The 15,166-nt window shown below is 44.4% G+C and overlaps 1 protein-coding gene across 4 annotated transcripts in view; it reads left to right on the top strand.

Annotated features, from left to right (window-relative positions):
* The window catches only part of LOC139959481 (NADPH:adrenodoxin oxidoreductase, mitochondrial-like), a 209,201-nt gene that overhangs the window by 127,158 nt on the left and 66,877 nt on the right, over positions 1-15,166 (top strand). For all 4 annotated transcript variants that reach the window (XM_071957140.1, XM_071957139.1, XM_071957137.1 and 1 more), the window contains exon 8: positions 6,427-6,623. In XM_071957140.1, the coding sequence (XP_071813241.1) occupies positions 6,427-6,623 (197 nt within the window). The remainder of the gene's footprint in view (positions 1-6,426; positions 6,624-15,166) is intronic.

The following is a 15,166-nucleotide window of genomic DNA, read 5'->3' as shown; positions in this document are numbered from 1 at the left end:
TACACACTATGTATGGTGAGATGAACTTCATAATATGTATGGTGAGGTGAACTGCATAATATGTATGGAGAGGTGAAGTACATAATATATATGGTGAGGTAAACTACATACCGTATATGGTGAGGTGAACTACGTACCATATATGGTGAGGTGAACTTCATATGTACGGGTTTAGTCTGTGGGTCATTGGTTGTTACAGGATAGGATAAGGACCTCTGTATGAAGTTTCATTTATGCCATCAAACCCTAGAACTTTCCTTATATATGGAGATGTTAGAATGATAAGCTCTTCACAATAATTTGTAAGGTATCTGTTTGCCTAACTTTTCTCCTCTCTCTCTCTCTCTCGCTAATGTTGAGAAACAACAAAGGTACGTGTTGATGTGATAAAATCTCTCATTTTAAGAGACAACTGTGGGAGCCCTCCAGACATTTTTAAAATCCCAACGGATATATTTAACCAGAGTATAGCAAGTTTCCGGAGTTGCATTGTGAATAATGGAACTGTTAATGTGGCTAATTAGGGTTTCTCTCTACAGTGCTGTTTTAATTAAATTATTGGCAATATTTAAAAGCCTCTGTTTGGGTAATATACAAGAAGGCTTTAAACTAGTAGATATCTTGCCTATGCATTGTTATTGAGAAGATGCCAATGGTATTATTAGCCACGATGGTTCCAAAGGGATGACTATTTTTTAGTTATTTGATAGTTCACTTACCACTCCCCTCATGTAACTTCATTGTAGGTTCTCAGGAAGCAAGTCAGTAATATAGCGAATCATGAGGAGACTTTCATGAGATTGGTGATGATAGGTGGAGCATCTAATACCTGTTAAAATCAACCAATTCATCTACTGTAGAAAGGGTTTGGCTGTACTATTGGTATAATTTGTTTATGTGACTAGCTTTTAACGCTATTATTTATATGTCAAAATAAAATGAAACTGTTAGCAAACTGCTTATCCACTAGAGAGCCTGTGTAATAGAATGTGTTAAAGTAAGTTGGCCTGACGTTTCGATCCTAGCAGGATCTTCTTCTAAATGACTTACACATAATTTATATGTGATATATATATGCACTCAGGCAGAACTGATGCAGGTAGTAAAAAGCAGGTAAGACAGCAAAGAGGATGTTAAAGTTTACATACCATCTGGCTATAGTGAAAATATATACTGTCAGTTTACATACCATCTGGCTATAGTGAAAGTATATACTGTCAGTTTACATACTATCTGGCTGTAGTGAAAGTATATACTGTCAGTTTACATACTATCTGGCTATAGTGAAAGTATATACTGTCAGTTTACATACTATCTGGCAGTAGTGAAAGTATATACTGTCAGTTTACATACTATCTTGCTATAGTGAAAGTATATACTGTCAGTTTACATACTATCTGGCTGTAGTGAAAGTATATACTGTCAGTTTACATACTATCTGGCTATAGTGAAAGTATATACTGTCAGTTTACATACTATCTGGCTATAGTGAAAGTATATACTGTCAGTTTACATACTATCTGGCTGTAGGGAAAGTATATACTGTCAGTTTACATACTATCTGGCTATAGTGAAAGTATATACTGTCAGTTTACATACTATCTGGCTATAGTGAAAGTATATACTGTCAGTTTACATACTATCTGGCTATAGTGAAAGTATATACTGTCAGTTTACCTACTATCTGGCTATAGTGAAAGTATATACTGCCAGTTTACATACTATCTGGCTATAGTGAAAGTATATACTGTCAGTTTACATACTATCTGGCTATAGTGAAAGTATATACTGTCAGTTTACATACTATCTGGCTATAGTAAAAGTATATACTGTCAGTTTACATACTATCTGGCTATAGTGAAAGTATATACTGTCAGTTTACATACTATCTGGCTGTAGTGAAAGTATATACTGTCAGTTTACATACTATCTGGCTATAGTGAAAGTATATACTGTCAGTTTACCTACTATCTGGCTATAGTGAAAGTATATACTGTCAGTTTACCTACTATCTGGCTATGGTGAAAGTATATACTGTCAGTTTACATACTATCTGGCAGTAGTGAAAGTATATACAGTCAGTTTACCTACTATCTAGCTATAGTGAAAGTATATGCTGTCAGTTTACATACTATCTGGCTGTAGTGAAAGTATATACTGTCAGTTTACATACTATCTGGCTCTAGTGAAAGTATATACTGTCAGTTTACATACTATCTGGCTATAGTGAAAGTATATACTGTCAGTTTACCTACTATCTGGCTATAGTGAAAGTATATACTGTCAGTTTACATACTATCTGGCTATAGTGAAAGTATATACTGTCAGTTTACCTACTATCTGGCTATAGTGAAAGTATATACTGTCAGTTTACATACTATCTGGCTATAGTGAAAGTATATACTGTCAGTTTACATACTATCTGGCTGTAATGAAAGTATATACTGTCAGTTTACATACTATCTGGCTATAGTGAAAGTATATACTGTCAGTTTACCTACTATCTGGCTATAGTGAAAGTATATACTGTCAGTTTACATACTATCTGGCTATAGTGAAAGTATATACTGTCAGTTTACATACTATCTGGCAGTAGTGAAAGTATATACTGTCAGTTTACATACTATCTGGCTATAGTGAAAGTATATACTGTCAGTTTACATACTATCTGGCTATAGTGAAAGTATATACTGTCAGTTTACATACTATCTGGCTGTAGTGAAAGTATATACTGTCAGTTTACATACTATCTGGCTATAGTGAAAGTATATGCTGTCAGTTTACATACTATCTGGCAGTAGTGAAAGTATATACTGTCAGTTTACATACTATCTGGCTGTAGTGAAAGTATATACTGTCAGTTTACATACTATCTGGCTATAGTGAAAGTATATACTGTCAGTTTACATACTATCTGGCTATAGTGAAAGTATATACTGTCAGTTTACATACTATCTGGCTGTAGTGAAAGTATATACTGTCAGTTTACATACTATCTGGCTATAGTGAAAGTATATACTGTCAGTTTACATACTATCTGGCTATAGTGAAAGTATATACTGTCAGTTTACATACTATCTGGCTATAGTGAAAGTATATACTGTCAGTTTACATACTATCTGGCTGTAGTGAAAGTATATACTGTCAGTTTACATACTATCTGGCTATAGTGAAAGTATATACTGTCAGTTTACCTACTATCTGGCTATAGTGAAAGTATATACTGTCAGTTTACATACTATCTGGCTATAGTGAAAGTATATACTGTCAGTTTACATACTATCTGGCAGTAGTGAAAGTATATACTGTCAGTTTACATACAGTACTATCTGGCTAAAGTGAAAGTATATACTGTCAGTTTACATACTATCTGGCTATAGTGAAAGTATATACTGTCAGTTTACATACTATCTGGCTATAGTGAAAGTATATACTGTCAGTTACTATCTGGCTATAGTGAAAGTATATACTGTCAGTTTACATACTATCTGGCTGTAGTGAAAGTATATGCTGTCAGTTTACATACTATCTGGCTATAGTGAAAGTATATACTGTCAGTTTACATACTATCTGGCTATAGTGAAAGTATATACTGTCAGTTACTATCTGGCTATAGTGAAAGTATATACTGTCAGTTTACATACCATCTGGCTATAGTGAAAGTATATGCTGTCAGTTTACATACTATCTGGCTATAGTGAAAGTATATACTGTCAGTTTACATACTATCTGGCTATAGTGAAAGTATATACTGTCAGTTTACCTACTATCTGGCTATAGTGAAAGTATATACTGTCAGTTTACATACTATCTGGCTATAGTGAAAGTATATACTGTCAGTTTACCTACTATCTGGCTATAGTGAAAGTATATACTGTCAGTTTACATACTATCTGGCTATAGTGAAAGTATATACTGTCAGTTTACATACTATCTGGCTGTAGTGAAAGTATATACTGTCAGTTTACATACTATCACTTTAAGTAGATAGATTCTTACCTGTTGAATTACAAGGCTTTATCCTTTAAGTATGAATATCAGTTGATAGTGGGATGACATGCAACCAGCACAACACAACATTGATCTTATTATGCTGATTGTTATCCTGCTTAATAGCTCGATCTCATATTGTTGTACCTGCTATGTCTTTAAAACAATATTAAGAACAAACTTAAGGTAAATTTCACAAGTTGTTGTCGTGTATAGTATTGTTGGAAGAACTTCCAAGGATACTGAAGACAGACCCTTCAGAACACATTTTAGGTGGTCATTCTGTAGGTGTAACATATATACAGAAGCAACATCCTCCTCTTTAGGGTTGGTAGTTCTTAGGTAGAAAACATTGAAGAACTTACATCTTGAATAATGACAAGGGAATGAAAAACATAACAGCAAACTTTTGGCTGCATCCTTACAAGGATGCTGTTGGTTTATTTATCTCTGCAGTATTTATATCTACATACTTTCCTTGTAAGTATTTTAAATGGGCTTTAAATCTTAGGTGCCTCTCATTAGCGTGTAGAGCTACAGTAGGATTCTCGGCCCCTTTTCACCTACTGTTTAATTTATGTAGTAAGCAGATTTCAAGCAAGTGGTTTTAATTTTGCATTTCAAAGTGTCACCACAAAAGTGATGAAACCTTCCTATATTTGATCTTGTTCTCTTGCGAATTTGTGAAACGGTTAATACCGGATAGGTTAAGCACAGCAGGAGCTGTTTCGGCTTAAGTCTTCTAGCTTGATGGTTTGAGTTGAATATTTTACCATTTAATAAAATTCAGCTGATTTTCATACATAGTTCCTATTTCATATACAATTTGTAGGTAAAATAATAAAATTTCAAGACTTGAAAGCAGCTGTTTTGCTTTGTTAACAAATTCCTGCAAAAATTTAACCAACCGGTTACCAAATTTACCAAATTTATAACTAATGAGTACTGGATACTATGAAGAAAATTTCAATTGATCAAGCAAACACTCATTCCTAGACTTAATATGGATTAAGGATAACTCCATTTACCACTTTAAATACTTATATGTAATGGATTAAGGATAATTCCATTTACTCCTGTAAATACTTTATATGTAATAAATTAAGGATAATTCCATTTACTCCTGTAAATACTTATATGTAATGGACTAAGGATAATTTCATTTACTCCTTAAATACTTTATATGTAATAGATTAAGGATAATCCATTAACTCTGTAAATACTTATATGTAATGGATTAAGGATAATCCATTTACTCCTTGAAATACTTATATGTAATGGACTAAGCTAAGGATAATTCCATTTACTCCTGTAAATACTTTATATGTAATAGATTAAGGATAATCCATTAACTCCTATAAATACTTATATGTAATGGATTAAGGATAATCCATTAACTTCTGTAAATACTTCATATGCAATGGATTAAGGATAATTCCATTTACTCCTGTACTGTAAATACTTCATATGTAATGGATTAAGGATTATTCCATCTACTCAGGACTGTAAAATACTTCATATGCAATGGACTAAGGATACTTCAATTTACTCCTGTAAATATTTCATATGTAATGGATTAAGGATAATTCCATGTACTCAGACTGTATATAAGTGTAAGTAAGTTAATTGTATGTATGATTATACCCATCAGTTTCCTGAAAGGGAGAACTATGGAGTCAGTCTTACCGACCTTGCATAGTTGGCAATGACTATAATGCAGATCACAAAGTCGGTAATTACTATTACAGTTAGATTTGTCCAACACAGTAATTGTACTCAAAGCCGAAGACTTCGTTGGTACAAATCATTTCGCTAGCAACAGACCGTCATTTCTCAGAACGGTTGCATGAGTCAAATTGTAGGGTCTGCACTGTTTATGAATATTAGAAAACACATTCAACAATCAAAATTGTACTTGGTTTACTAAATAAGTAAATGGTTGATAATATTAATGTGTAGTTAACATGTCTTTAAATTTTAAAATATGTTGTGTTTGACACAGAAATTGAAAATCCCATATACAATAGTCCATGTACCTGAAACTTTGTAGGTTAGTCCATTATATTGATAGGGGACATAAGTTGGCTTCATTTAAAAAACAAAAACAAATGGAAATATATCTATAATGAGAACAAATGCTTGTACTGCAGATGACAAATAGGGAACACATTTATTTGTTTATGTCTATCTGAAATAACGTTCTCATTTGACTACTCAAAATGAATCCATGACAACGAGTAGAACCCCTCAGACAAACCTTACGTGATACAGGTCATCTTGCAATGTTATCTGCGAATTAATCAGGTCACACCTCTCGAGTCTATGCATGCTAAGTGCTTCAATGCCGCCCTAATTACCAAGAAATATTTCATACCTTAGTTTTGACTCAACTAAGTTACATTGTTAATCTGTTATTCTTTCCTTACCAAAATACAGGTTTACCAAGAGGCCGAAAGAGGTTAATTGAATTGTTGTATAAAACAGCTCTTCAGTCAAGTAATTCTCAAGATGAAAGGCTTGAAACATCTCAGGCTGCATGGGGCTTGAAGTTTCTTCGATCTCCTCTAGAAATTATTCAAGATCAGGTAGATCAACAAGTGAAAGGTGTCAGATTTGCAGTTAATACCTTGCAGGTAAGCTTGGCATGGTTGGCTGTACATTATTGTAATTAAGTGGTATTAGTGAAATGACAATTTCATTGCTCATTGGATTATGATATTTGAGGATAATTGGTTTGCTAATAAACAAAGTTCTGTGTTTATTAAGTGCATCCTAGTAAATACAAATAGCGATAGTTGTGTAGGTACAACAGACTGCTTAATGGTAAATTAACCTTGTTATAATATATGGAAACGTTGCAGCATTTGCTATTCCATACTATCCTGGGATCCTTAATTTCAGGGTTCAATGTGTGCTATTCCATGCTATCCTGGGATCCTTAAGTTCAGGGTTCAGTGTGTGCTATTCCATACTATCCTGGGATCCTTAATTTCAAGGTTCAATGTGTGCTATTCCATACTATCCTGGGATCCTTAAGTTCAGGGTTCAGTGTGTGCTATTCCATACTATCCTGGGATCCTTAAGTTCAGGGTTCAATGTGTGCTATTCCATACTATCCTGGGATCCTTAAGTTCAGGGTTCAATGTGTGCTATTCCATACTATCCTGGGGTCCTTAAGTTCAGGGTTCAATGTGTGCTATTCCATCCTATCCTGGGATCCTTAAGTTCATGGTTCAATGTGTGCTATTCCATACTATCCTGGGATCCTTAAGTTCAGGGTTCAATGTGTGCTATTCCATGCTATCCTGGGATCCTTAAGTTCAGGGTTCAATGTGTGCTATTCCATGCTATCCTGGGATCCCTAAGTTCAGGGTTCAGTGTGTGCTAATTCACAGCGCGTACTCCCTCACCTCATATAACCTATGCATTACCGTATTAACCTCGCTCTAGCATCTGGCAATTTGTCTGTATGTAAGTGTGGCCATCTCCCTTCCGTAATTGCCAGCTGTTACGCAAGTATCGCTCTCTTATTGCTCTCACTAAATCCTAAGATTTCAATTACTTCGTCTAAAGTTTATCGTTGTTTTTGTAATTCTTTTTCATCTATTCAACGTCCTGCACGTTTGAACTGCTTTTTGTCTTTGAAACGTTTTTTTCTTTCGTGATTTTCGAACGTTTTTTTGGTTTACCTCGTGAACGTGGTTCACGTAGCGTGGCTAGGCCCGCACCTTAGTGTAGCGTTCTCCTAGCGTTTATTTACTTCCACGTACAGCAGTCGTGTACGTGGGCTTACTTGCAGTTAAGTAACTGCTTTGTTTAGTTCTTCATACTGTTTTCGTACAGCAGTCGTGTACGTTTTCCCTTTGCAGTAAAGTAACTGCCTTGTTTATTTTTCGTACTGGTTTAGATACGAATTTCTTACTGTTCACGTACAGCAGCCGTGTACGTTTTCATTCTGCAGTAAAGTAACTGTTTTTAATTTAGTTTTCACAGCTTCAGGTCTCGGAGATTTCTCAAAAAAAATTTTTCGGAGATTTCTCGAAAAAAAAAAAAAAAAAAAAAAGGATGGAAAACTGCCGTTCTTGTAAGCAGTTCCGTCCGTTCAAAGCATGGGATAAGCATGATTTATGCCCAAAGTGTCGCCCATGCGGGAGTAAGCAGACCTGCTCCATTTGCCAGGACTGGACCCAGGAGCGCTGGGATTTGATCGGTACCTGGCTGGCGGATAAAGCCGCAGAAAAAAGAAAGAAGGCGGCTTCCTCAAAGCAGGGGAAAAAGAAGCCGCCGGCGAAGGAACCCCAGGCGGCCATAAGAGATGGCATAAGCCCTAAACATGGGGGAACGGAGGGCGCCATACGAGATGGCTCAAACCCTCCTCAGGAACGGGTATCCATACGAGATGGAGCTAATTCCCGTGCGGCGTCAGCTCAGCCACGGCCGCGACCCCAGGAGGGTCCGTCCACTTCAGGCCACGTGGAGTCCAGAAGCCCCCGAAGACAAGCGGTGGCGGACTTATTTACTTCAACTCCGGGGTCGTGGGACCACAACCGGAGAGATTTCTCGGGGTTCTCCCCGGAGAGTACGGAACGGCGCCAAAGCCGAAGCAGAAGCCGTACCCACAGCCGTAGCCGCGGTAGGAGCCGGGAAAGACACCGGCGACCTCGACGCAGGTCGAGGTCTGGCTCGTCGCCCTCGTCCTCGAGCGGACATTCTTCTGGGCGACACAGGGCCAAGAAACGAAAGAGGAGACAATCCCCAGATCCGGGGCAGGCTCTCCTTTCCCAGGTTAAAGACCTCCTGGGACAATTGCTACAAAAGCCGAGTCAACAGGACCCGGAACAACAAGGGGCTCCGTCAATTCCACCACAACCGGCGCCACCGCCAGCACCGGTTACGGACGATCTCGCCCCTGAGGAGGCCCAGGCAGATCCCTGGGACGACGTCTCCTCCAGAGCTGATGATGCGCTGTCAATCGCAGCTAGTGCCCGCCTCCTCAGTGGAGACTCCGAGGCGGAGGATGAAGAACCCTTACGGGGTACAGAAATTTCGGCGGAAGCCTTTGAGAAGGCGACGGCAGTACTCCGCAGAGTCCTCGGCTTCGAGGAAAGGGTGGATGCGCGGGCCCACGAGGGGCCGGCATCCAAACTCACTTTGAACGCGGCCACCCAAAAGCCTCGAGCCTCCATCCCGGTGGATGTGGAATGTAGAGAGCGGTTCGAGGCGGTGGCACAGGCGAAACGCTGGACAGCCTTCCAGCGATCAGCCCATCGCACTTTCCACGTGGGCGACGAAGACTGGGAAAGTCTTTTCACGCCACCCCAAATCCCGCCTCAAGTGAAGGAGAGACTTCGGTCGGCGGGTGCCTTAGACGGCAAAGACAAGTTCAGGGAGAAGGGTGCACAGACCCTAGAATCCTCCCTGTTCGACGTAGATAGGGCCTCCCGCGCAGGGATGAAGTACTCGTCAGCCCTATTACTTTTCGCCGAGCTATTGAACAGATCGTTCCAACAGGCCCAGGCATCGGGTATCTCCCGCAAAGATACCGCCGCCATCATTGCCCTCCTGGGACCCGTTTCCAGGATGGTATTAGACCAGTTCGCCCGCGTCTCGGTTAAGGCTACCTTGACACGTCGGGACCTGGTTCTGAACTCCCTGAATTGGTCGTCCAGATCCACGGCGGACGCGTTCCGCAACTTACCGATCCTGGGCAGCGACCTCTTCGGCGGCAAGTTCGATGACAAACTCCGGGAGGAGGCAGAGAGAATGAAATCTCTGAGGGAGGCGGATGAGCACATGTCCCGCCCGACCTCATCCTCGCGCCCACGTTTTGACTCAAGACAAGGTAGCCGCTCAAGATCCAGCTACAGTCAGAGTCGGGGCGCTCCGCGAACGCAACAACAATCCGCTCCTTCGCGGCCCGAACACAGGCCGTACCGCCCGCAATACCGCGGAAGCCGCGGAAGCCGCGGGCGCGGTAAACGGCCCTAGGGATGCCCACCCCACCGTAGCGGCCAAGGCCAAGGTGGGGGGGCGACTAAGAGTTTTCTGGGCTCACTGGGAGAAAATCGACCCAGGAGCCTGGGTACTGGACGTGGTAAAAAGGGGCTACGAGATAGAGTTCTCGTCTACCCCACCCCAATATGGCCTCTTCGCAACCACGCCAGTACCCGAGATACCGGAAAAGCGGGCCGCCCTCGAAGACGAGATCAACAGTCTTCTCAAAAAAGGCGCCATTACGCGGGTCACCACCGCAAACGCGGACGGCCCCCCTCTTCCGGTCCTCGTTCTTCCTCACGCCGAAGAAGAACGGGACTTGGAGGCCCATCCTGAACCTCAGACCTCTCAACAGGAGGTTCATCCGACCGGAGAGGTTCAGGATGGAGACTCTCACATCAATCCTCCACCTACTGCGCCCAGGGATGTGGGCATCCTCCGTCGATCTAAAGGATGCCTACCTACATATCCCCATCCGACTCGAGGACCAGCGGTTCCTCGCGTTCAGGTACAAGGCCATAGATTACCGCTTCACAGCGCTACCATTTGGCCTCTCCACGGCACCCAGGGTTTTCACCAGGGTAACAAGGGCGGTCCTGGCTCACCTCCGCCGAAACGGGGTAATGGTGTTCGCCTACCTAGACGATTGGTTAGTACTCGGCAACTCCCAACAAGGGGCTCTCGCCAGTACAAACGCCACCGTCTCCCTCCTGACGAAACTGGGGTGGTTAATCAATGTCGAGAAATCCAACCTCGTGCCCACTCAATCGATCATATACTTAGGGGCCCGTCTCGACCTCGCCAGCGGCATGGTCTACCCGACGGCCGAAAGAACGGCAAGCCTAGTGGCCACGGCCAGAAAAATACTAGGCAATCGGAATACCCCAGCGCTCACGTGGCAGCGCCTATTGGGGAAGATGGCGAGCTTCACAGACCTTCTAGACCTGTGCAGACTCAGAATGAGGCCGCTCCAGCGGCACCTCCTCAAACACTATGCCCCGGATCGGTCGTCGGCGGCAACGCCAATCCCACTTCCAACGGGGCTTCGCCCGTTTCTCACGTGGTGGGCAGAGTCGGACAGGATCGCGGCAGGGCGACCTTTCCGGAACCCAGCCCCTACAACGTCGATCACGACGGATGCCTCCCTCAGCGGCTGGGGAGCGGTATGGGGCACACACACAGTTGCCGGCGAATGGGCGGAGCCCGAGAGGGGTCTCCATATCAATATTTTAGAGACGGAAGCGGTCCTGAGGGCCGTACGTCACTGGGCAACCCACCTAACGGGCCACACTGTCACGGTCCGGTCAGACAACACCACGACCGTGGCGTATATCAACCGTCAAGGGGGCACTCGATCCCTGGCCCTCCTACGCAGGACATGGGACCTGCTCGTCCTCTGCGACTCCCTTCGGATCGGCCTACGGGCGTCCCACCTAGCAGGGAAAGACAATATACTGGCAGACGCACTGTCCAGGGGGTATCTAGACAATGGGGAATGGGAGCTCTCCCGAACGTGGTCCGACCACATATTCCACCTGTTCGGCAGGCCGTCCGTCGACATGTTCGCGACGGCCAAGAACGCCAAACTCCCGACGTTCTGCTCCAGATACCACGACCCGCAGGCCTGGAAGACCGACGCCCTAGTCGTCTCATGGGCGGGCCTCTCCATGTACGCCTTTCCCCCACTGGGATTACTCCGCAGAATTCTCACGATGCTTCGGGACGTGGAAGCGGACATGCTTTTGATCGCACCTTGCTGGCCCAATCAAGCATGGTTCCCACTCATCATCGAAATGCTGGTGGACCTACCATACAAATTCCCACCGGCCGCCAAGCTCCTCTCCCAACGGAGCGGCCACATAACCCACCCCGACATCACGAGCCTCCATCTAGCTGCGTGGAAACTCTCCGGCTCTCGCTCCAGACAGCGGGGTTTCCACCGGAGGTTGCGGACATTGCAGTGGATGCCCGCCGGCAGTCCACGGTTAAAACATACGATTCTAGACTGCACCGATACTATGTTTGGGCCGGGGACAACGCTGCTGATCCCGTGGAGGCCTCAGTAGACCAGGTGGCGGCCTTCCTACTCGAACTCTTCCGAGAAGGGAAGCAAATAAGTACAATTAGAAATTACCGCTCCGCAATAGCAGCGGTTCACAGCGGATTCTCGGATGGCTCCTCAGTAGGAACCAACCCGGTCCTCCGCCAGGTCTTAAGGGGCATGTTCCACAGACGCCCTCCCAGGCGCCGCCTGGCCCCGTCATGGGCCCTCCACGAGGTCCTGACGACCCTTGCGGGCTCTCCGTACGAGCCGTTACACAATGCTCCATTGGACAAACTAACACACAAAACTCTGTTTCTGATCGCGGCCGCCTCTGCCAGGCGCAGAAGCTGTCTCCACGCGCTCACCCTCCAACGGGGGTTCACGAGGTTCGAACCAGGAGGAGTCAGATTACTACCTGACCCTCACTTCCTCCCAAAGAACCAATCAGTAACCTTTACCCCGAACGAGATCTTCCTACCGAGTCTGTCACAAGCCTCGTCAATCGCGGAAGACAAGCGCTGGTGCCCTGTCCGAGCCCTTAAGTGGTACATAGAGAGGACCAAACAGCTACGTACCTCGGACAGGCTCTTCATTTTACCGCGGTCGCCCTACACCCCGGCCTCAAAGGACACCATTTCACGGTGGATGGCCGACTTAATTCGTGCCCACACCCAGCCTGGGGAACCCGTCCGGGCGCACGACGTCCGAGGCCACGCCACGTCCAGGGCGTGGTTCCGGGGGGTTCCCCTGGAAGATATTATGAAGGCGGCGGCCTGGAAGACCCCGTCTTCCTTTGTCGCCTGTTATCTCACAAACACCCCTGCCACGGAAGGGGATTTTGCCCGAGCGGCCCTAGGTCCGCCGCCCGCGAGATCCTCGACCCACCGCCAGGGCTCCTGTGTCACAAATGCATAGGTTATATGAGGTGAGGGAGTACGCGCTGTGAATTCCCCAAACCTTAACCGGTTTGTGAATTAACGAGCGACGTACTCACCTCATATAACATCCCGACCCGCCTCCCCACTATGGGGGACCTCGCGGACGGAACCATACAACCACGTCGGATACCCTCCTCGGATACTAGGGGAACTGGCCACACAGATATGACCATGTGACGGCCTTTCCCCCCAGGAATTTTCGAGGGATGTCGTGGGGTCCCGCCTACACCCACCGACGACCCACTCTGGACCCACTTCGGGCCCACTCAGGACCCACCTGTCACCCACACCAGCCCACCTAGGGCCTCTTCAGGTGAGAATGTTTTTGGTTGTATCCTCGGGGTTTCCGCCCCTTGGTCGATCCTCTCCCCCTTCTCCGTCCGGTGCCGCACCATTGCGGCCTGGAAATTACGGAAGGGAGATGGCCACACTTACATACAGACAAATTGCCAGATGCTAGAGCGAGGTTAATACGGTAATGCATAGGTTATATGAGGTGAGTACGTCGCTCGTTAATTCACAAACCGGTTAACGTTTGGGGATTCCATGCTATCCTGGGATCCTTAAGTTCAGGGTTCAATGTGTGCTATTCCATACTATCCTGGGATCCCTAAGTTCAGGGTTCAGTGTGTGCTATTCCATGCTATCCTGGGATCCTTAAGTTCAGGGTTCAATGTGTGCTATTCCATACTATCCTGGGGCCCTTTAATTTCAAGGTTCAATGTGTGCTATTCCATACTATCCTGGGATCCTTAAGTTCAGGGTTCAATGTGTGCTATTCCATGCTATCCTGGGATCCTTAAGTTCAGGGTTCAATGTGTGCTATTCCATACTATCCTGGGATCCTTAACTTCAGGGTTCAATGTGTGCTATTCCATACTATCATGGGATCCTTAATTTCAGGGTTCAATGTGTGCTATTCCATGCTATCCTGGGATCCTTAAGTTCAGGGTTCAATGTGTGCTATTCCATGCTATCCTGGGATCCTTAAGTTCAGGGTTTAGTGTGTGCTATTCCATACTCTCCTGGGATCCTTAACTTCAGGGTTCAATGTGTGCTATTCCATGCTATCCTGGGATCCTTAAGTTCAGGGTTCAGTGTGTGCTATTCCATGCTATCCTGGGATCCTTAAGTTCAGGGTTTAGTGTGTGCTATTCCATACTCTCCTGGGATCCTTAACTTCAGGGTTCAATGTGTGCTATTCCATACTATCCTGGGATCCTTAAGTTCAGGGTTCAATGTGTGCTATTCCATACTATCCTGGGATCCTTAAGTTCAGGGTTCAATGTGTGCTATTCCATACTATCCTGGGGTCCTTAAGTTCAGGGTTCAATGTGTGCTATTCCATCCTATCCTGGGATCCTTAAGTTCATGGTTCAATGTGTGCTATTCCATACTATCCTGGGATCCTTAAGTTCAGGGTTCAATGTGTGCTATTCCATGCTATCCTGGGATCCTTAAGTTCAGGGTTCAATGTGTGCTATTCCATGCTATCCTGGGATCCCTAAGTTCAGGGTTCAGTGTGTGCTATTCCATGCTATCCTGGGATCCTTAAGTTCAGGGTTCAATGTGTGCTATTCCATACTATCCTGGGATCCCTAAGTTCAGGGTTCAGTGTGTGCTATTCCATGCTATCCTGGGATCCTTAAGTTCAGGGTTCAATGTGTGCTATTCCATACTATCCTGGGGCCCTTAATTTCAAGGTTCAATGTGTGCTATTCCATACTATCCTGGGATCCTTAAGTTCAGGGTTCAATGTGTGCTATTCCATGCTATCCTGGGATCCTTAAGTTCAGGGTTCAATGTGTGCTATTCCATGCTATCCTGGGATCCTTAACTTCAGGGTTCAATGTGTGCTATTCCATACTATCCTGGGATCCTTAATTTCAGGGTTCAATGTGTGCTATTCCATGCTATCCTGGGATCCTTAAGTTCAGGGTTCAATGTGTGCTATTCCATGCTATCCTGGGATCCCTAAGTTCAGGGTTCAGTGTGTGCTATTCCATGCTATCCTGGGATCCTTAAGTTCAGGGTTTAGTGTGTGCTATTCCATACTCTCCTGGGATCCTTAACTTCAGGGTTCAATGTGTGCTATTCCATACTATCCTGGGATCCTTAAGTTCAGGGTTCAGTGTGTGCTATTCCATACTATCCTGGGATCCTTAAGTTCAGGGTTCAATGTGTGCTATTCCATACTCTC

Source organism: Apostichopus japonicus, chromosome 19 (genome assembly GCF_037975245.1).
Source record: "Apostichopus japonicus isolate 1M-3 chromosome 19, ASM3797524v1, whole genome shotgun sequence".
In the NCBI taxonomy this organism is placed as follows: Eukaryota; Metazoa; Echinodermata; class Holothuroidea; order Aspidochirotida; family Stichopodidae; genus Apostichopus; species Apostichopus japonicus.
The sequence above is the reverse complement of the archived record's forward strand: the minus strand, read 5'-3'. Positions and strand labels throughout refer to the sequence as shown.